The following is a 23,143-nucleotide window of genomic DNA, read 5'->3' as shown; positions in this document are numbered from 1 at the left end:
ATGGTTTGGGGTGTTCTGGAGTTTGCTGGCAGGTTGCTGCAGTGACACAGTCTGGAAGTGAGTAAAGGTAAACCATAAAGAGCAAAGCAGGGCTTTTCCTTTCAAAGCAAATGTTGGCGTTGTGTTTCCTGAGCAGACAGAAGGATACCTTGGAATTGGTTTAAGGTTTCAGTCTACTAGCCTGGTTTCTTCCTGCCTCCTCATCTTACTAACTTCTCTGCAACTTGGTAAGTAGAGTTGTGTTTTCTGTGGCACAGGTAAAGAGCCAATTTCTAGTTTTATTCCAAATTACAAGAGCACCTGCTGTCTGTAGATATAAGTATTAAAACAAAGTAAATTTCCGTCTTCAAAAAAACAAATAAATAAACCTGAAATAGTCTTCTCTCAGTGAGCAACAGATAAGGCTTGTTCAAGTTTTGCCCTCTCTTTACTCTCTCTCTTACAGGCTTGTCAAGACTTCCCTCTCTGACTTAAGAATGCTTGCGCTCTCTGTGGCTCAGCTGGAATTTGAATAGGAATATCTTGATGAGTTTTCAGTGGAACAGGGAAGAGAAGGTAAAAATGGCACTTGGTAATGGTAATGGTTTCAGCTTGACAGCCCTGGAGTCTGGCTGAAACTGTACTGAATCCAGAAAATACATAGGCTTGTGCTGAACTGGAAGCAAATCTGCAGAATCTTTTCTTTCATCCAGCTCCTTAAGCTCTGAAGGTTAAAGACAGGCATAAACACTTGGACAAGTACAGCAAAAGTTTTCTTACGCTGCTAATATGGAGCCTGGGGATCTAGCAATCAGTTTTATTGCCATCTAATCTCTGGATTTTTGGTTGTGTTTCCAATGAAGAGTGGCTGTGCCATTTTTGATCTGTTCATCTAAGGACCCGAAGTTTATTTGCTCCCATAAAATTCAAAAGCAGGTCTGTCACTGAGTTCACTGGTTACTGGATAGGCCCTATTATTTTTAGCTTTTTTTTTTCGTCTTCACCCCCCCCTTCCCCCAAGGTTCTCTATAAAGGGTAAAACCCCCAAGAGATATAGGTCCTTCAGAATCAAACAGAATCAATGAATTTCCCAAGCTTATTTTCAGAAGTAGTTTTTTTCCCTGCTTTCCTATTTCCTGCCACAGTCTCGCCTTTTCTTTAACAATCTGCAACTACAGCTGCATAGTGGAAAAGAATTCAGAAGTTAAAAAAAAAAAAAGTGGATGTTTGGGTCTTAAAATAATATACACATTAAATTATATTTAATTATGCCTTATCAATAGGCTGATGAACTTAGGTGTTTGCTGTTGCCATTGGTCCTGATGCTCTGTAGCAGGCAGAGGCAGCAACTGCTGCTGATGGAAAAGAAAAGGTAGTGGAAGGAGGAGGGGAGAAGAAGGTGGGAGACGAGGGATTGGCTGCTTTTAATGTCAGTCTCAGCTGCGGCCCCGGCTCTTCCGCTGCTCTAGCTCTGGCTCTCCCTTGAACAGCTCCCAGAGAGAACAAGGCGTGCGGAGCTCCGATCACCAGCATCATGCTCCTTGGGCTTGGATCGTAGATCCCCCTCTTTGAACATTAAAATAACTCCTTCGTCTTTCAGCGTCCCAAGCAGACCCAGAGAGAGAACACGCACGTGAGAGAGGAAAGAAAGAGGAGGAAGACGAAAATCTGCAACCAAGGGGACTAAAGCAGAGAAAAAGAGTGCTTTGCTTGCACAGCTGCAAAGTGGGAATTTAAAGAGCTGCAGAGAGAGAAATTCCAGCTCATCAGCACATACACATTGCAGAATTACAGATCCAGGTAGAAATGACATCAACAGGGAAAGAAGGCAGCGGAGCTCAACATGCACAATATGTTGGACCCTATCGTTTGGAGAAAACCCTAGGAAAAGGACAAACAGGTTGGTTCTTTTGCAGCAGCACCGGTGCTAGAGGGAAGGTGCTGTGGCAGCCAGCGAGGTGTCGGGGATGGGATATTTGAGGGTTCAGGTTTTCCCATTTGCTGTTTTAGTGCAGATAATATTCGTAAGGGATTTTTGTCTTTATTTATTTTTAGTTTTCGTTTTAATTCTTTCTTTTTTCTTTTTTTAAAAAAGAAAAGAAAAAGCCCAGGATGCTTTATGTTCATTACTCCTGCTAATGGGTGTTGTTCTAATGACAGGCACAGTGCATGCAGAGGAAAAAATAGATGATCTGCTGGTGGTGAATTTTCACATCCATTTCTTCACTGCCCTACTTAGGAGCATTTTCTTTTTAATCAAATTATATTGAAATTAAAGGTTCACAGCCTGTAGTACCGAGGAGGGGGTGGTGGTGGTAGTGGGGGAGTCACCAGCAGTATTTCATGACATCATGATTGAAAAGGGTGTAGTCCTTAAGGTGCAGTTGAGGGGGGGAGGTGGAAATACGTACAGTATGTCTCTGGCACTGACTGCTGTGGGTATTTAGCAAACATGGATGGATGGGCTAGTGGTTTTTGTGGGTAGGGTCTGAAATAAAAGAAAAATAGAGGATTGGTAGCAGAATTCATTCTGGTTATGCTGTGTTTTTGTAGGAGGGATTGGGAGGGGGGGAAGGGAGGTTATTTAATTATTTTTCTTAAAGCTTGTTTATGAAACTCGCCCCCAGCAGATTTTCCTGAATGGAACAATGGTAAGAAATATTAAAAAGAGGAAACGGAGTGGAGGGAATTAGCAGAGAGCAGGTGCCTCTGCCCTACATGACATAATGAGATCCCCTGAATGCGTTCAAGATCTGGACTTACTGTTGCTTGCATGGATAGCATATTCACTTCAAGGGCAGGGAAGCACTAATTGGAAGAAAAACATGCTTAAAATGAAGCCCAAATGTCTTCCTTTTTTTTTTTTTTTTTTTTTAAGTAACAGGTGCAATAAGCAATGGCATCTGGCAAATTCATTGGGTTGGGAGCCCCCCAAAAGTGGATTGAGACTCGAGATTATTATTTAGGGAAGGGGTAAGATCAGCCATAGGGGGGCTTCTTTGGGCATGTGGGTGTTAAGTGTTGTTCATTATGGTGGGACAATAAAACATGATGCATTGTGGTGTATTTTTTTTTTTTTATAACCCAGCCGAGCTTTGCCCATCTGTTGTCTAAAGGATTTAATAGGCGTTTCCAGCCCCAGCTGCTGCCTCTGCTCTGCCTGCTTCCTCACTGCCCTGCGTGGCAGCAGCTCTGCAGTCCGCAATTTTCTTAGGGACACAGTCAAAATCCAGATCTTTCTCTGTAAGAAGCAATGCTCTTCTGAGATGATTGATTATAACCTCCCCCCCATCCTTCCCCTCCTCTTCACAACCCCATAGCAACCGTTCAGAGACATGGATGAAGATGACATTGTCTTCTAGTGGAAGTGACTTTTATTTATATTTTATTTTTTTTTCAAATCTCTTCAGTGTATCAGCTGCTAAAGGTAGTTCTCTGTCACTGTTTTAGGTACCACCTTTATTCTTGGCATAGCTCAGTAAGTCTTCTGCAGCTGTATTCTTACTAAAATCTGTGCTGATGATGAATATGAAAATACAAGAAAAATTGTGGTGTATTGTTAATAAAACTGCCCTATTTCTGCTGATATCCTTTCCTGGATACTCCAGGTGATCAAAGAGCTAGCTGTAGATGACAAATTCATTTTTGCCTTCATCACCATTTCCTTTTTTCTCTCCCTGTCTCACATTCTCAGCACCCCTCCCTCCCCTTTAAATACAATTGTGCTTGGGGTTCCTGAAAATACAGCTGCATTAACCTTTTGCTCCATGTTCTTATAGCCTGACGTTGTGGTCCTAAAGGGTTATCTGCAGCTTTGGTTATTTTTTTTCCTCTCTGCTAATCTTCCTATCTTCCTCCTAAGTGATTAGAGACATGGGGGTGGAGGGAGAAGAACAGGATGTATTTAGAGGCTTGCTGCTGTTGGCCTCTGCAGTTATTCAACCAGCTGGACAAGGGTGAAAGTTTCCTTTTGCAGTTTTACCGTATAACTGATCTTTATAGATAAGTCTCTGCTCTTTGCACACATGAATGCACATGAAATGCACAATGCATGGTGTCATAGAAGCTGGAGGTGGGGGGAAGAGGAAGAGAAATTTTAAAAGTAGCTGATGTCAGTCTATGTCTCTCTTGTTATACCCGCCCTTGATTAATGGAATAATGCACTGAGGTGAAATCTAACTCAGTATTAAAACATACATGGCTAAATATGGAAATATGCCTCCTGGTCTTCTCGCATTTTCTGTGCTAATCCCATTTTGGAGCCTGCAGAACAGCATGAACAGTGTGTGGCATGTAGCTCATCTTCATCCTGCTTGTTTTGGAGGGTAAGCAGGCAACCTGCAGCATTTTAGGAAGAGGACAAGCAGTGCAGTATGAGGGCCTGATTTGCCATAGTATGTTTTCATGGTGTGTATTTTTGCATTTGGGTTACAGTGGCTTACAGATTAAGAAAGTAGTGGTTGTAATCATTCCTTTGGAGTTTGACTTTAAAGCTTGAAAGATTAGGAGACAATGGCTTGGAATATTTTTTTATCCCAAGGAGATGAGTGAGAGAGAAAATGTAGCAAAATGTAATGATGAATAGAAAGAAAGTATAAGTTGTGTTGCAAAGTACTGTCCATTTTGCAGTGATCTTCATATCCATCATTTTTATTTGGAATAAAAAATTATTGACTCTACACAGTTATTTCAGATAGGCAGATGTTTGCTCCCAGATACATTAGTATTATACAAATGTGTTAATCACTCTTACCTGCTTTTACTGAGATCAAAAGAAGAGGCTTTTGGGAAGGAGTGTGGGTTCATTCATAGTTCAGAGGAGACCTAGAAAGGGTGCCATGGAGGGAGAACTTAATGGTAAGTAGAGCTTTCACTGGCTTGCTTTCTGTGAAGTTCTCAGTGATTGCCACTTTAAAATCTGAAAAAAAGTGTTTACCAACAGCAGCCTGCTGGTCCCTGCAAAGACATTGCGGTATCTGGGACTTCAGTGGAACCCGGTGACGCTTGGCTGTGGGTGGGCAAAACTGACAGGGAAAAGACTTCTGTTCAAATTGGTGGGTAACAACCGAAATTGTTGGTTGATCAGATATGCAAAATTTGTCCTGAGCAGCCTTCTGGGCTGGTGCGTCACGCTTGCTGAGGGTGAGTGATGCCACAAAGAAGGGATTAGGGCCTCTTAGGCAGAGAAGTGGGAAGAGGGTTACATTGCTGCTAGTGGGAATGAAAATTATTTTTAATAATGCAGCACATAAATTTAATGTCTACTTTGAATACCGTAGCGAGATGGTTTGCTTTTGTAATAGGTTGAATTCAGAGCACCTCTTGTTGGTGGCAACTGAAGGAATAGCTCATGGAATCATTATTTGAATGATTTCACAAGAACACAAGAAGCATCATAATCTTGATTATTCTACTCAAAAATTATTTTACAGAACTGTCAGTGTAAAAAAAATCACTGCTTTATAAATATGGGTGTGTGGGGAAAGGTCAGTTTATCTCAGTTTCATTGATACATTCTTTTACAGTTCATTATAGGAGGTTTTCATTGTAATTAACAGTAATGAGCAAAGGATGTGTGTCACATTATGATAACACATGTGGAAATAGTGTACCTTGAGAAGCCCCAGTCAGACCTGATTGTGAAGCAGTGTTTTAGTTTTAGGCAAAATAGAGGCTTTTCTCCATTTGCCACTGATTTTATGTGAAATCAGCTTCTTGCATACTCCTTGCTTTATTTTTTGAGAATTGTACAGTTATCTCTGTTCATGTGTTTCTTTTAGCCTCATTAACCCCTATTTCACCCCTGAAACTCTCAACAGTAATTCAAATTGACTATAGTGAATACTTATTAATGAGTGCAAAGATGAGGAACTTGTGTTTCTTGTTAAGGTCTTCAGCATTTTGGAGGGCTTTCTTGTGCTTTTATTTGACAGTCTCTGTATAGGCTTCAGCATCATTGTTTCCTGTAGCACCTGTTCAATGTGTAGTTGAAATTTCCAAAATGCTGCTTTGTCTACAAGCGATAAGACATTAGCTCTAACTGGGAGTTACCCTATTCACTTTGAGATAAACTTCATGAAAAATTTAATGTTGCTTATCCATTTTGTCTTGTTCCTTTCGTTCTGTTTTAAGCCTGGTACAAAGAGTCCTGCCTGAAACTCGCGGGACTTTGACCTTCTAAAAAGTGTAGGGGTTCCCTTTTCTGCATTGTATCCTATATAGTTTGCAGCTGTTTAGGTGTATAACATGTTAATTATATGTGAGCCATAAGTGAGGTGTTCAGTAGTGTACTTTTGGGTTATGTAAGAACAGAAGTCATTAAATTTGGGGTTTAGTGAATTTAATAGCCTTTTATTTAGTGGGAGCTTAAACAGGATGTTTCTTTACAGCCTTAACCATCTGTTTCCATGACACTGATAGAGACTGAAATTTATTAATTTTTTTATTTTTCTCTGTCAAATTTGGTTGAAAGTGAAAGCTTCAGCTCTATTCAAGGGGTGTTGGGGTGGTCAGTGTGATCTCAGAAGCCTGGTTTCCTTAGGTAAGTAGGCTAAACAAAGTGTATCCTTTTCATTCATACTACTGTAATTGTTTTTCTGACCCACTGTATTGGATCAAGAGACAATCTGAAGAGTACAGCTTTCTTCCATTTAGCTGTCTGGATGAATATATCATTGTAAGAGGTGTAAATCATTGTAGTTTTTCTCATGGCCTTTTTAAACACACAAACAAACAACAAATCAGTAGGTATACTAATAATGTTTTCATACCTATACTTTACTTTCCTTATGAAAGTTTCTTTCAAAACAGTGAATCCATACCCTTTATCTTGATAATCTGTGAAGACTTAAATGTTTAATTAGTAATCATAGAAATAAATTCTACAGGCAATACTGTGGGTAGTAGAGGTCTTAAGAATGAAATTTTGCCTAGAAAAGTTATATCATAGTGACTTTGACTTAATGGATTATAAAGTAATGATTATGGGTTTTGAGAGATTTGGTCTTTCTTAACTTTGTATACGTTTGATCTGATTGTTCAAAAGTACTGTTTGCCTGCCTTAGTGACGGAAGTAAACTAGTATTACCATGCTGTATGTCTGAACTGCAGAGTTCTGATAATCCCTGTTAAGACTTTCACTCTTCTTTGGGTTTTTTGTTTGAGGTTTTTAAGCAAATTCCTGTTTGCTAACTGCAGAGAAAATTATTTTTAGTTTTCATTCTTCTGCAAACTTTGCAGAGGCATGCCATTAGTCTTTTACCCCCATATCACTAGAACAATTATTATGAAATTGTTGAAACAGCAGCGGGCTCTGAATTATTGTTTTTCTTTGTAAAGCACAGTAAGCTTTCTCACCCAAGAGTTGTTAAAATTCAACTACTGTCAAATGAGTAGGACTCTACGACTATATACTTATATTTCAGACTCTAGCAGTAACTATGAAAGCAGTGATTTCACAAATAGAGTTTTTGCACTGCTCGAACACTTTTCTACTTTTCATGTCATTTTGTGCCCCTGTGGTGGGAAGGACTGCATTAGAGTGAGGAGAGAGGTCGAAAAAATGAAAAAAGCTTCTCGTAAGAATTTACTTCTAGAGAGGAATTCTTTCTCATCTCTAGAAAACCTGTGGCTCTGTGAAAAGGCCAAATGTAGTGTTTTAGATGGGTTCTTAAAATTTCTTTTGTAAACTGAGTGGAGCAGCCATTGTATGTTTTGAATTCTTCAGCATTGCAATGTTTTTCCGTATACCATAAATTTACTCCATACATTGAATTTTGGAAAGTCTTTAATGTTGAATGCTGTAGAGAGCTAAACAGGAGCTGCAATGACAATAATAAATGTTGATACACACCTAAAAACTAGTAAGTAGGTAACACAGGACGAATTCTAGCTTCCAGAAGAAATTTGAAAGGAAGTGAGAAGTTTGGAAGTAATGTCCTCTGAAGTAAGAGACGTTGCATGAGGACTGTATTGTGCACATAGGAGAACATTCATAATAAGAAGAGGTGGAAGCCTGGATGTAGATTTCCATGTAGATAAAGGTAGAGACATAAATGAATACTCGAGTGTTCCTCTTCAAATGCTGAGATGCTGTAAATTGCCATTGTGAAGTCAGTCTATGTGTGAAGTTGAACTGACTTCAGCAGAAAGATCATCAAGTCCATGATAAATGAGTAAGTTGGAATCTTTCTGTTTGTTGTGGATTGTTCTATTAAGAAATATCCCAAAGAAATTTTCTGGTTTTGTTTTAAACAAGCCCAGGATGTTTAGCAATAATAATGCTGTTCATTCTGCTTATGGAATATGAGAAGATTGTTCCATTTCCAGTTCATGCATAAACATTATGTTTTTCTACAAAACATCCATAATGATCTGTAGAATAACATGAATAATTTGTTGTAAATAGTGTTCTTAATGAACTTGAACCGTCTTCATCTGCAGTCTCTGTAAACGCAGAGTGGTTTCCTTTAAATCCTTATTTGTTTCAGATTTTCTGGCAAACAACTGTTTTTATCTCCTTTCCCGAACTGTCTTAACTCACATATGGATTGGTTGCACTTAAGTAGTATTCAAAGATTTGAATTGTACTCTTGAATGTAGTATGATGGATATATTGCATGGCAGAATTGCATTCTACTTGTATCATTGTGCAAGCATGTCCAACACAGATGTTTGCAAGTGCAAACTGAAAATTTAGTTTTCCTGGACAATTTGGACATGAGTTCTATGAGCATCCATACCTGAAAAACGTGTTTTCCAGAAAGGCTTTTTAAAAGGCTCACAGATGTGCCCAAATCAAACTTAATTAATTTTAAATTCTTACTTTTAGAGCCTATTAATATTGTTCATCCAGTTCCATTTGACTTATTTTGCATTTAATTTTGAATAGGGATACAAAGTTTTTATTAATTCTAGTTACAGACTAGAAACATTACTGATAAAATCATGTTAAAAACCACACAAAAAAAATCCACCCTGAAGATCTTTTTCATTGCTTCATAGCTTTTGCAAGTTGGATTTAAATGGAGGTTAGGTGGAACACTGGAAATTGTTTTGGTTCCTTTTATGAAAGTGTATTACTGGCTATTGATGTAGCTGCAAGCTTTTTTTTTTTTTTTGGGTATGTCATTTGTGGCAGAGATGCCTACGAGAATGCAGTTGTCCTGTGGACTGTGTAAACAGGAATATACTGTTTCTTTTGCAATGACCTTGAGATAGAGTTTTTAAAGGCTAATAAGTAGAAGTGTGTTGTGAGACTAAGGATAAAAAGCAGTATGGACAAAGAAGGTAAATGATGGTGTGTGTTTAAGCAAATCGAGGTACATTCTCTGGCAAATGGTCTGTTGCCTTCGTAGAAGGGCAGAGTCACCTTCAGGCTGGTGCAGGTGGCTGATGCACAGTTAGTGATGGAGTGGGTAGAGAAGGACACTTACCTTGAGTTAGTGCTCTTGGTTTTATTTTGTAAAAAATTATTATTTTCTGAAGGCCACAGAAACAATTGTCAACTGACATAAAGTAGCCCTAAAGCTGCCCTAAATAACTCTTTCACAGAGTTCTAGTGGCTGAGCTTACTGTTTTGCACCCCATGGATGTGCTAGGCAGTTTCTGCCATTTAGTCTTTTGTTGCACCTGCTTTGGCTTTCTTGATAAAGGTTATTTTCTGCTTAAGAGTACAAGAAATATTTTTAATTTCTTCTTCACTTAAACGTTTTTAATTTGGGATGGTGGAAGGGGTAAAGTTAGACTGGAAGGGGCCGTTCTTTGTATAGCTTACCCCAGAGAACAGGGTGAGTTTCAGTTTCTTATCTAAGATCCATCCACTAACAATCAATGATTTGGTAATTAAGGACTTTGGAAGAAAGTAAATAACCTACCAGTTACTGAGAAAAGGAGATTATTGCTGGTAAAAACTTTGCACCAAGATTTGCAACATCAACTGACAGTAAATGGGTTAATGCAGGGTGAAGGGGGGAACTGAGGGGAGAAACCTTCAAGTGGCTTAGGGTGGTGTGCAAGTATTATCTTTTTTTCTTTTTTGTTTTAGTGTTCCAACACTATATGGAATTATAGGCATGGTAATATTTCCAGTGAAGTGCTTACCTTTAATTTTTTTTTTGGTTTTTGCAAAAAAAGATGAAAAACTGTTTTCAGGCATCCATTTAGTAAGTGCTTTTCTGTCTGCCTGCTTCTACTTACAAAACAACATGCTGTCTTTATATGCTCTTTTTCTTAATTATTATATGTGTGGGTAGCAATGTCGACACTAAATTTCTACATAGATACTCTTACTGGGAAAGTGATTGTTTTGTTACTTTGGTCCAGGATGAGGCACACCAAAGCCCGGGTTCGTAGTGTTGGTTCATCCGCCTTATGGTGATATCATTTATGAGGAAGAGGGATCTGGTATAACATATTTGCAGCTAAATATGAGCTGGAGATGTACGATTTCCTTTTTAAAAATTTTATTTAAAAAAAAAAAAAATCCTGCTCTGATAAAGTCTGAGCTCATCCAGCAAAAGACTTTGCTAAGACTACTATCTTGTTGCATTTGAATTAAAGCACAAGTTTAAGTAGGAAAATAAGGCTTCATATCCCAAATCTTTGTGGTGTAAAATGCACTGTGTGGGATGTTAAAAATTTTCTAGTGTCTTTTGCTGACTGTTTGCCAGCTGAGGGTTAGGTTACTCATCATGCCAGCCATTTGCCCTGGGTGAGTTTCATTCAGTGATTGTGTGAATTCCTTCTAATAACTATGAGCTGTCCCTAAGATTAAGGGTTGGATTTGACTCTTTAAGATTTTTACCATACTGGAATCTCCTGATCTCTCACAGTATTCTGTTACAAAGCTCTCATCATATTTTCAGGTTCTAAATGATGGGTAGCTTGGCTGTCATGTTGGGACAACCTGCTGTTGGGAGGTACCTGTTTGGTCTATGGTTTTCTTTAGAAAGGTATTCTCAGAAAACTTTGGGGATGTTACAGTTCTAAGGCTGAGAGCCTTAATCGTTTCAGCCCTATTTAAATAGGTTGATGGTTACTGCTAGAAGAGCTGGTAGAAATACTCAAGAACGTAGCCTGTATCTAAATAAGCATATATTGTTGTTAGAGGTTTGGGTTTTTTTAACTGTATGGTCATGGTAGACTGAAAAATAGGGTACTTCTATGGTTTTCCCCTACTTCTTATATAAGATACATTGTCTTTGGGAAATTAATACTTATGTACTGTGTGTCCATGGAGGATTATTTTCTCTATTAGATGTATTTTTTTCTTCCACATTTCATGTGTCTTGCCTAACTTGAGAACTGAGAGGAAAGATAATTTGTCTTACATTGTCTGCATGTAATCTCTTTCATGCTAAGGCACTAATCCTAGTAAGGCCTTTGTGTGTGTATAGGTTTCATTTAAATATAGGAAGAAGCTTCTCCACTGTGAGAGTGGGTTGAACCTGGCACTGGTTGCCTAGTGATGCTGGGAAGTCTCTATCCTTGCATGTATTCAAAAAGAGTCTAGATACAGCCTTGAGCAGCTGCTCTAGTTGATTGTGCTTTGACCAAGGGTGTTGAACTCGCTGATCTTCAGAGATCACTTCCAACCTCAACTCTTCTGCTATTTGTTATCCTATGCAACTAAACCATAACTTGCTCAGTGAACTGTGGATCTAAGGAATTTTATTTCTTCCAGTTTTGTACCCTATATTCCCTTTTTGCTCCTGCTCTCTCTGTGTCCCTTGTCTCATGGACTAGGTGAAGACAGTGTTTGTGGCCCATTTGGAGCTGTCTCTGCTTGGCCATCTTTTTTATTTCTCTTGTAATACGTTAAGGATTAAATCACAGTTACGCTTTCCGTAGTAGGAGTGATAGTTTGAATCTCTTATTTTTTTTCCACAGACATTCAGCACTTTCTATTAAATTTATAGAATCTTAGAGACTCCCCTTGCTCTTTCAAACTTGGTTGAAACTTAATAATCAGTTTTGATTTTATGGACAAACTGCAGCCAAGTACCCTGAACATGTAAATTTGATTTCCTTAAAAAAAAAATCAGGCTAAAGGAAAGTTGTCCTAAAGAACACAGCTTCTCTAATCCTTGTTTGGTTTTGAAGAACATGAGATGCTGCAGTGGTAGATCAAGATGGCTGGAATACAGCTACTCTTCAGATATAGCCATCACCTTGGTTAAGATTCTTACACCAAAGTTAGAAGGAAAAAGTGATGCTAAAACTACATTAAGATTCCCTAATACTGGGGGAATCCCCAGACAGCTTGATAGGCTGGATTCCTGCCTACTCTCTGCTGCTGGAGCAGTGCAAAGCAAGGACGATGGAGACTTGAACTTGGTCGTTTCTGTTTGCAAGCTGAGCTCAGCATTCGGGGAGTGTGGGAAGAAGGGAGCCCTCTCTGTATTTCCTCCGTGTATCCATTTTGGTACAGTGGCAGTATTTGAAGTAGTCCTTTCCTGCAGAAAGCTGAGAGGAAGACTGAGAGCTGTTTGTGTGTTTGCAATGCCTGTCTGTACAAAATCGTCACCAAAGACAAAGCCAAGTATTATATTAGAACTTGGCAATGACACAGGCACTATCGCCCTACTAAACGCGAGCATTTGTTTTTTCGTAAAGACATAGCTATGAGTGGCACAGCTTTTAAGATTCCTTACACTTTATGATCACCAGCCTTAAATAATTTTTGTTAGCTTTTGAATCTAGTTAAATCTACACTTTTTCCCCAAACTTCATATTCCTATAAATCAGCGACGCTTGATTAAAATCAGAAATCATTGACAACAAAGAATGATCTGTTCTAGTGTTTCTGGGATTTGTCCCATGCTGCTTTTCTTCTGGGTCTGTGGTTTATTTCATTGCTCATATTTATGAAATCACATCTCTTTTACTTCTGGTTGTTTCCTGATTGTGATGAAGACATTATTTAGGCAAATTCCTCACTCAGTTAAATCTGTGCATTCTTAGTGACTTCAAGGCCTTGCTCAAGTTTATCTGAGAGGGGAGTTTGACTCATGAGCAAGCTTCTCATTGATGGCAGCAGAGGCAGACCTCTGGCAGTGTTCTAGTTAAGAGCAGCCTAGGAATACATCTCTGCAGTGAATATTCAAGCAAATTAGAGCACTAAGTGGAACGATACTGTAAGCGAATTCAATTCAAACTGAATATACAGGCCCAGCATTTTATAAATTACTATGTTTCATCCTTAAAGTAGAAGTCTGTGCTCAGCTAACAGACAAATCAAGGCAAGCAAATGTTTTAATAGTTTTAACAGTAATTCATCTCTAGTATTCCATACATACTTGTACTGAAATTACCCAACCAGTTAGCATTAAGTTTCAGGATGCAGAAATTGTCCTTACCTTTATCATTACTGCATCTTTGATACAGAAAGGAACAGCCAGACTACTAGTGTGGTTGGGACAGTTGCCATCTTATTAACCAGGTGGCTCATCCTGCTCAGAAAAAATGCTGCAAAAATAGGCATGGTTTCTGGATCTGTGTCATTAGTGCTGTCATCGCCATTACTCTTATCACCAGTGAATCAGACGAGTTACAGCTGAGAAGCTGAGAAGCCTCTTTAGCTCCACCAATTCTTATTTATTCTCGGTGTTTTGGTGCCTGTGGCTCTGCAGAACCAGGTGGTCTGTGGACTGCTTCGTAAGAATTCATAAAAACCTTGATTAGAATAGCAAAATTAACATCATATTTACTGTTCAACTGTCTACTGTGAATTTCTGAAGAGCCCACGAGAAGGGAGGAACTCTTGTGTTTTAAGTCCTCCTCTTCTCTTTGAAATGGTGGAGATTGAAAACATGGCAAGGCCAAGGATCCTGGTCAGAGGGTGTGTGTAACCTGCAATCAGAGGTGGAACTCCAGCACTGGTATGTAATGTTATTTTCTCCTGCCACAGTCAACAGTGAAAATAGGACAGTGAAGGTTGGAGAAGTGAAAGAGAGAGGCGCCTTGCTCTGTGTAGAAGTCCTGTCTTCCCCATCTTTACCTTATTATTTACTTGTACCAGTTGTGTCTTTGTTTTGCTCTGTTGATAAACCCTGCATCAGCTAACAGTTGATATAGTATGTCAGATATGGATATACTGAGCATTTTTATACATACTGCATTGTACACTTGGTATATTTGTGACTTCATTTCAAGGTTGGGAGTTTTTTTGTGTGTGTCAACCTTCTGCTTGATCCTGTAGAGTTCTAATTCTCGTGTGCAAGACTATTGTGTACTCTCAAGGCCCCTTGAATTAAAGGTACTGCTGAACTTTTCGGAGGATTGGGTCACTACTCTTGTGGTCTTTAAAATGCTACAGAATCCCGACCGAGTCATTTCTTGGCTTCAAGAGTAGTAGAGATGGGTACAATACAGGCTCTGTTCATGTCACTGTGCAGTTGTAAGGCAGATTATTCAGAAACAATAACTATGTAGTCTTCACTGTCCTTAACAGCCTCAGCCACTGACTTGGGGTGAAGCCTTTGGCAAGTTAAATTTTTTTTTTTTTTTTTTTTTAAATGATGATCTGCTGCAAAACTAAGATAATGCTTGACTTTCCTTTTGGGACTGACAGGGTTAGCCAGCTAGTGTTGATAACTTTTTCAGAAATAAAAAGCATCATGAAAAGGCCTGGAATAACCCTACTATTTAGGCATACTGATTTTTTTTGTTTGTTTGTTTGTTTTAAATCTCCTGATTATGGAGTGGACTCTACAGCCTGATCTGTCCAGGTGATGATATCTTTTTATGCTGTATTTGTCTTCCATAGCTTCTCCTTTTGATTATTGTAATATTGATACATAAATGCTGAAATCTCTGTGGCTGCATTTAAAACTAAAGTTGTTCTAAGTATCTAATAAAATAGAAAAATTGCTTTGATGTTACCATTTTGACAATCTGTGGCTATGCTGACTTTTGTTGCTTCTTTCCTTAGGGGCATTTGTCCCTGATCTCTCAAACAAAATGTCACTGAGTAAAACTATATATGATGCTGTGTGTTCTACTTACAAAAGATTTATAACTTGGTCAGTTTTATTTATGCCTCTGTGGAGCTGGTAGAATTCTACTGCAGTGTTAAAATGCAGCAGTTTCATTTTCCTGCAGGCAGCAGCCCTCTGGTGGTGTGGTTTTTTTTTTCCTTTTTTCTTTTTTTTTTTTCCTTTTAAGTCGACTTTGGAGATTCCGATAGACTGATAGAGAAGCCTTTAAGAGTGTCTCAAATTAAGCTGTGTACTCCCATATAATCTCTTTTCCTTTCGCCACCCCAATCTAAATTTGAAGTAAAAGACAAAGCAAGGTTAATAGATGCACCCAGTTGATAATACCAACAGTCTTATTTGGCAAAATTATATTTACCAAATACTATTTCAGTCAGTTTCAGCTTCCAGAACTATTGCCTGGAAAGGGTATAGGTCGGTGTGAAGTGGGTGGAGAGGCTAATGGGTGGGGAGGCTAGACTGCTAGGAATGCAGGCATTTCTGAGGAAGCTGCTGATGAACTTGAAAAGTGAAATATCAAAGAATTTTTTTAAGGAATGACCTTACAAGTCTGTTACATGGGCGTTAAAGATAGTCATATTGTAAGCTGCTGTCTGGAAAAAATATTTTGGCCAATAGGGAGGGAGAATCTTTTTATCAGCACCCTAGGAGTGACATTTACCCTTTTGCTAATATGAGATTTAGCTATAACTTGAATCTCACTTAAGACCTATTTTGAAGTATTAAGTTATGTTCTGAGAGGTAAAAATGGGAGTTCAGAAAATAGATAAAATTAAAATATTACTCCTTCCTATTTTTGAGATGGGAAACCAGAGTTTTATGCAGACAATTTTTTTGAAATTATTAAAGCTGTACCAACGTTGCATTTGGCTTGTTTCCTTTCCAGGACTCCAGTAAATGTCAAAATCATGCTGTATCTGCAACTGTGCTACTGCATAGATACTTTGTAGGAAGACATGCAGTTTTGTTAATGACATTTTTTTCTAATGAAAATCTCAAACTATGTTTGTTTCCAGCATAAAAATGAATTCAAGTAGTTTATGGCCACTGCTGGAAGTAGAGTATGGAACTTGGTAATGCTTTTGTGTTGATCTCTGTGTAGCTGTACATGTATCGTAGGAGAAATTAAATCACCAAGAATTTATTCCCTAACCTTAACAGAAAAGCAGCTGTGATTGTAGTGTCAGTAGCCTGGGTAAAATGCACAATTTCTTTGATTTGCTGTTGTCTCTCAACCCGGAGAAATGCTGAAATTTGAAAGGAAAGTGTTTAAAACTCATTTGCTTTCTTATTGGTTCTGGTTTTGTTACTGGATGCGCTTGGTAATGTGACCTTTGCAATGCAATTTTTGCCATCCTCATATTTGTCCTGCTGTGAAGTTGGATAGATGTGCTATTTCTCTACATTTTGGAAGTTGCGCAAGGTGGGCCAGTTCATACGCAAAACAGTATCTAAATGTCAGTTTTAAACCAGCACTGTCCTGTAGTTTTTGGTTTCCTCTGGTTATAACAAGCTGTTATAGACTCTCTCTTTACATGAGAGTCTAAACTTCTCCCTGGTCCTTACATTTGTACCATTTGTATTTTGTTCAGAGATTGTGTTTTACAGGAAAATTCTCACATAATGATGGGTCAGATTTTGGTTCCTGCTACACCCTTTTTTTTTCCTTCTTGTTGCAACTCTGTTTTTTCCTTCTTGTTGCAACTCTGTTTTTTCATTGACATTTCTGTGGATTTACAGCCATTTGACACAGCAGAGCAGCATAATATCCTACTATGGACATTACTGCCTACCATATGTCCTTATAAGAGTCACTATACCAAAGACAGCAAATGGGTACTACCAGGAAGTTGTTTCAAGTGAGAATATTTTGTAGTTGCTGCTCCTGAATTCCATGTAAACAACTTCAGCAAAGACTAGACCATAAGCATTAAAGGGTATAGATAGAAATGTTAGTCAAATACTATTTGATTACAAGCTATACCAAAAAAACCCCAAAACCCCATGATGCATTCTCTTGTCAACTGTGATGCTTATTTAAAATGACATATACTGCTGAAGAGAAGCATTTAGTAATTGAAATGTAAGTGGGTGACAAAGAAACAATACATATGCAGCAAGATTTTTTCCCTCCAGTTTTGTGTTTCCAAAAACCCCATCTCTGACTGTCATAGCAACTATTGACAGTATTGGAAGTAACTTTTTTGGTTTTCTTATTTCTCTGGTGCTATATTAAACCTTTATTCTTTGGCATTCAGCAAGTCAGTGGTATAGGATCATCTTAGTGCTTGCTCTTTGATTTTTCACTTTTTCCCTGTGGCAACTTTCCCTGCTGGATGCATGTGGATTTAACTTGATTCCCAGCCTTGCCAGCAGCATTGTAAAATCGAACTGTAGCATTTGAAAATACTGCTCTATTGAAAAACAAGCTGGAGCAATCCAGACTTGGATTTCAAAGGGAAAGGAAAGATCTTGATCCATGCTGCTTTGCAAGCTCAGCACCATGGAGTGTGATTGACTGTAAGCTCACTCATATTATGAAACACTAAAGGGTATTTAATGTAATGAGACGCTGGAAAAGTGGGATATGTGAGATCATGAAGAAGCCCAGAGTCTGCCTCTCTCCACAGGCAAATAGGTGTTTTGCTTATGCTGTTGTAAAAGTGGCATGATGGCTCTCAGGCTATTGAGTCTTACTTTAGATTTACAGTGCTTCACAGAAAACACAATTTAACTGTGGGTTACAACAGAATTACTATCTGTATAACTTTAGTTGGAGTTGATTTATTTTCTACAGTGTAACTGAAATAAAGGTCAGGTTCTGTGACTATGGGCTAGATCCTCAAGTGGTGCTATCTGGTTAAGAGTCTTGGACTTCATACTGCGTAACTAGTTATGGATTTGACCTTCTGTACAAGGGCAGAGACTAAAATTTTTAAATTTGGCGAAGGGTCTAGATGTTGAATTTTCTTGTTTCAAACATTGCTACTTGAGAAAAATACAAAATCACACGCATTTGAAAGGGTTTTGTTTCTGAAGTTTTAGATATTGCACTGTTTCTGAGAAGAGGTACATATTTGTTTCTGTCTTTGAAAAGGCCTTTCTGTATTATTTACCTTTTTTTTTTTTCCACTTTCTTTATGTAAGTAAGTGGTCTCTGAATTTATAGCAGCTATATTTCTGTGTTAATGTTATAGCCACAGCTTTGATACTGCCTCTGTTCTAAGCTATCCACAAATTCTCTTAGACAATTGACCTTTGGACCAAAAAGTCTCATGCTTGACCTCTGGTCCAGAAATTCCTTCTTTTTGTCTCAAGAGATCTTGATAAAAATTGGTATGACTAGGTTTATTTTATCTGACTGTTGACAGCAGAAAGTCGTAAGGAAGGGGAAGTCAGTAGTTCAGTTCCTTGCTGGAATTAAATCCATGAGAGAATAAGGATAGTCTGTCATTTGAGGTTTACTCTGTTGGTACCTTCTCAGTACTTAGCTTGCTCCATGTCAGACTTCATAATTTTTGTAATTCTTTTCCTTTCCATTAGAAGGCCTAGAAGTTACTAATTTTGCATTAATGCCCAATGATGAAGAGTCACATGGTGAAATATACACAGTTAAACACTGGTACTTTTGGTTACAGGTAAAATTTTAAATCTGAGACCTAAGCATCTCTGAATTTCAGGAGAATGCATATAGGAAAAGTGGTTTTTGTTCCAGATCGGTACATAACCACATATACTTTTCCTCTGAGTGAGATGTAAAACTGTAAAAGAGCCTGTCTTTTAGATCAGTCTTGGACATTGTCCAGAATCTCATGCCATTTCACACTGTCGAGCCCGAACATCAACGTAGTTCAACTTTGTGTATGTCCACGCTGCAGTTACTAACCAGGCAAAAAGGAGGCTTCAGACTGCTGTGACAAGTCAGGCTGATACCTGCATTTACTAATTTGAAAGTGTCTTGGTTATCTCTACTCCACACTGCTATCAGTTTTAGACAGCCTAGTTCTTGATGGGCACAACAACAATGCTATGATAAAACAGTGGTTTTTGTATCAGACTGGTGTTCTCTCTTGTTACAGTATAGTGTAGTAGGTGTTGTTCAGTGCTCAGGTTTAGGAATGTTGCAGCAGCTGACTTCAGAGTCACCAACAGTGGGATTACTTTTTTTTTACCTCCAGTATCTTGGTTAGTAATTGCCTTCTATCTGGATGTGTCAAAGCTTGTCAGTTGATTTTTATTCTAATATAGGGATATGAATCTATTCCCAATATCCATCTGTATTTCAGATGTATGTGATTGTATATTGCCCCAAATGAATGTAAAGAAGCCTCAAAGTCCTTTTCTCCTTTTACTTCCTTCTCCATTTAAAACTATTCCATTTTACTTTGTCAAGATAATATGCATTCTGGTATTAAGAAAACGAAGAATTCTTACTGTATCATCTCTATATCTGTTATCATCCTATGTTTGTCTAATGTTATCTAGTCTCTTTTTACTCTGGTCTTCAAAACTAGAATGTCTGCATATTTTAATTCTATCCTGGTATCCTTGTGCACTCACCGTTTTTGCTGCTGGTCTCATAATGTTACCTATTTCTACTATATATTTTTTAAGTCAGTGATTTATACATTGGCATTATCTCGTTCTCAAGCATAATTTTCTTTTTGATTGTTCAACATTTTGTTGTCAGTTTTGATTACCTCTGCACATTGAGGTGATATTTTTATTATGCTGTCCAAAGTAATGGTTGGTTCTTTCTTGAATGACTTCAGTTAACTTGGGAGTCAGAAATGTATATTAATAATTCACATTAGTCTCTCTGTTATGCATTTATTGACACTGAATTTCATCTACAGTCATGCTGACTTTCCACCAAGCTTTGATGTTTCATGTTCTAAGTGCTTAAGTAGGACTTAAGTATTGGTCTTGTGCTAGCCTACTATGCAAGGGTAAATTTCACCCTTTATGAACTGATGCATCCTGTCACATTAATCAGGGTTGTACTGTGTATTTCCTAGGGCAATATAAAGGATCAAATTTCCCAATTAACCCCTTCAGAACTGAATTAAGTGTTGATACCATATCTAGAATGTGTACCACAAACTTGATGTATCATGATCTGTAGTTCTGGTGGTCTGTCTTAGTGTGACCATAGGGGAAAATTCAGAAGTAGCAATCTGCTGGATACTTGAGATATCCTGAGATTGAAAAGGTCACAGCTAGTGTATCCAGGTGTTGAGAGTTGTGGCATTCTTTTTCTATGTGTAAAATATCTTTTTTTTTTCAAAGCAAGTCCATAAAGGGTCCCCCAATGCCTAAAGCATCAAGTGAAATTTTGAAGAAGTTACTCATTTGTACCCATCTGTCCTTTTGCTTTTATTAAAAGGAAAATCCATTTCTTCTTTGTTTTTTTCATGGAAGACTTTCTAAGTAGGTGACAAAATGGGTGGACTCGAGCCAAGCAGGTTTGATTTCTTTAGTTATCTCTTTATTTTGAGACTTGTTTATTGACAGTTCTGTTTTTTCACCTGTAATGTTGATACTGTGCCTTACACAAACTGTTTTGAAAGTTGAAGACTTGGTATTGTATAGGAGCTAGGGCATTTTTTTTTTGAAGTATAGCGTTCATAATATATAACAGGATCTGCTGATATCTGATTTGCTTTTCTGTGGGTCACCAAAAATATCAACAAACTGACAGAGCAAATAAAACTATTCTCTTCCATATCCCCCAAATGAGGGAGGAAAAGCTATGAAGATGATTCTTTTTCCTACTTCCCCAAAATACCCAAACAAAATAAAGCTGCAGTATAAAGGGTGTAGAAATGTGAATAGATGGAAGAATTTTTTATCCCTTCAAACTTATTATTTTGATGCTTCTGGTTTGGGAAGAGAACTTGTGTTCAGTGATCATTGATTGCTGTAAAATTGGCAAACTGTGCCCAGCTGTTCAGTGGATGCTTGTCTGACCGTGGAAATTCTGCTGATGAAGTAGAGCAGGGAGAAAAAGAGAGGAAGACTCTTGTATCTTAGTGGATTTAGTTTTACACAGTAGCATCTGCTAAATACGCAGTGACTCTTTTACTTAGCATTTAGACTAAACCCCATAATTATTTAATGAGCAGCCTCCCTCTTTGTCTCCCATTTGTTTTGATCCCTAACCCCCAAAAGTGCTGGCTTCAGGGTCTGTGTAAGGCATGGATTAGTCTGTTTACCTGCTGACCACCCTGGGTATTGTGTACGTTGTTTTGATTTATTTATTAGCCTTTATTTTTTAATCTGAAATTTTTGTAGGAGGGGAAGAAAAAAGCAGGACTTTTAAATGACAACCCGCAGCTCCTGTTAACTGGTGACAGATGCCTTCTGACATGACATTTTAGGGACTTTGAAACTCTTGATAATAATATTTGTGATTCAGGAATGACCTTGGATATCAGAAGGTCTTTGCCTATCCTGCATGTTTAACTCATTAATGAGTTAAACACTGTGGTGAAACAGCACAAAAACAGTAAGTGCTGTGTCTGAGGTTCCTGCAGCCTCTCTATGCCCTTGTTATCTTTAGGAAGAAGATAAAAATTGATGCATATTTCTAGAGAAAAAAAGAAAAAAAAATGTTGTTGAAAGGAAATAGCTGTTTGTATATGCTACTTAGAACAGTCTATTGGCTATGCTGGAACTTGACTTAGTGATGGGCAGTATATTGAAACAGAACAGCAAGAAGCCTGATAGGAATCCAGCATACAAGCCTTTCTGAAGTAGGAGTTATTTGGTATTCTGGGAATATCAAAAACAGAACAATTGGACACCTGCTTTTAGCATGCCTAGGGTACAGCTCTGTAAGGTGATTATAATAAAATTCCTATCAACTTTATGCAACCTATAGAAAGGTCATAGCAAATCATATTGTAACATGGATACTTGGTTATCGTTGTAAAGGATGGTCTCTGGCACAGGCTGATAGTGTAAGTCACTGCTTCTTCATTTGTCACATCATTCTTGAACACTTCCTGTTTTCTCAACTATTCAAGCAGCAGAGATCTAGAATAAATTCATTAAGCTGAGATAAAAATCTGGTGATTATTGCTACTGTTTTCATATTACATAAACACCTTGGGAGCCATCCTCTTAGGGAGCTTCATGCTGGCTGAGCAGTTGCTACCCAGAGAAATGTGCATTCTGAATATTAAACTTCATGGATATTAAGTATTGCCAGAAGCAAAAGAAAAAAAAAGTAATTTAACAAGAAATGTATCTTTTATTCTTGCAAAATGTATATATATTAAAAAACTAACACCCTTGCATATTGATGCCCTCCTCTGCTGAATATTTTCATAATACAAATAACCGAGAGGTTTAAACTAACTTTCTTTGCTGTCTCCCCTCACATAGTTTGAAACAGGAGTGTCAGTACTCTGAAAAATGCATTAAAGTTGCATGTGTATGCTAAATCCTTTTTTGTGCCTTTGTCAATCTGCAGATATCATCATAAGACTTTCATTTGTAAAACACTATTCAGTAGTAATTGTTTCTGAATAGCAACAGCTATTCTGAGTGCCCAGCAGAATACAAAAGTTGTTCACCATTTGTCACAGGTGATGTATCCTTCTGTTTGTTGGTCCATGTTGAATACATAGAGCTCATGAATACCAGTTGTATACTTATGTTTGTTTAAATGTTGATCTAAATGTACACCACACAATTGTATGTATGGATGACAACATACATACAATTTATGGATTCTTAACACAGTGATAGGTGGCACTGCATCTGTTTCCACTCCCAGTTCTCCAGTGATGTTCTTGATCGTGAGGAATTTACCCATCTATGTAATTTTTTGCTGCAAGAAACCTGTTTGACAGTGGTTAATCACTGTTGCTGGCAAACAGAAGGAACTGTCCAGCATTTTCCAAGCTGAATGTATTGAAACATTCATAAACTTGAAGTGACTTTTAACATTGTCTTTCCATGCTTTAAAAGCCTTTCATCTATTAAATATTTTTTATTCACATGAGATATGTGTATTTATACATGTGTATATCTGTCCCTCTTGATAGAGACTGCGGATAATCACGAAGACAGATACTGTTTGTAGCCTGATTCTAGCACTTGAGGTTCAAAAGTGGTGCAAGCTTTAACTTCTAAATTTCTTTATGAAACCTCCACAAACT

General features: G+C 38.0%; 1 protein-coding gene across 11 annotated transcripts in view; it reads left to right on the top strand.

The window, feature by feature from the left end:
- The first annotated feature begins 1,434 nt into the window (after window positions 1-1,434).
- Window positions 1,435-23,143, top strand: part of BRSK2 (BR serine/threonine kinase 2) — a 312,908-nt gene continuing 291,199 nt past the window's right edge. For 6 of the 11 annotated variants that reach the window (XM_027651228.1, XM_027651234.1, XM_027651231.1 and 3 more), the window contains exon 1: window positions 1,435-1,879. In XM_027651228.1, the coding sequence (XP_027507029.1) occupies window positions 1,786-1,879 (94 nt within the window). In that variant the 5' untranslated portion in view covers window positions 1,435-1,785. The remainder of the gene's footprint in view (window positions 1,880-23,143) is intronic. The other 5 variants (XM_027651236.1, XM_027651233.1, XM_027651230.1 and 2 more) reach the window with 1 other exon arrangement.

The sequence above is a fragment of the Corapipo altera genome, unplaced genomic scaffold (genome assembly GCF_003945725.1).
Source record: "Corapipo altera isolate COAL_440 unplaced genomic scaffold, ASM394572v1 78, whole genome shotgun sequence".
In the NCBI taxonomy this organism is placed as follows: domain Eukaryota; kingdom Metazoa; phylum Chordata; class Aves; order Passeriformes; family Pipridae; genus Corapipo; species Corapipo altera.
This window is presented reverse-complemented; position numbering and strand designations above follow the sequence as displayed.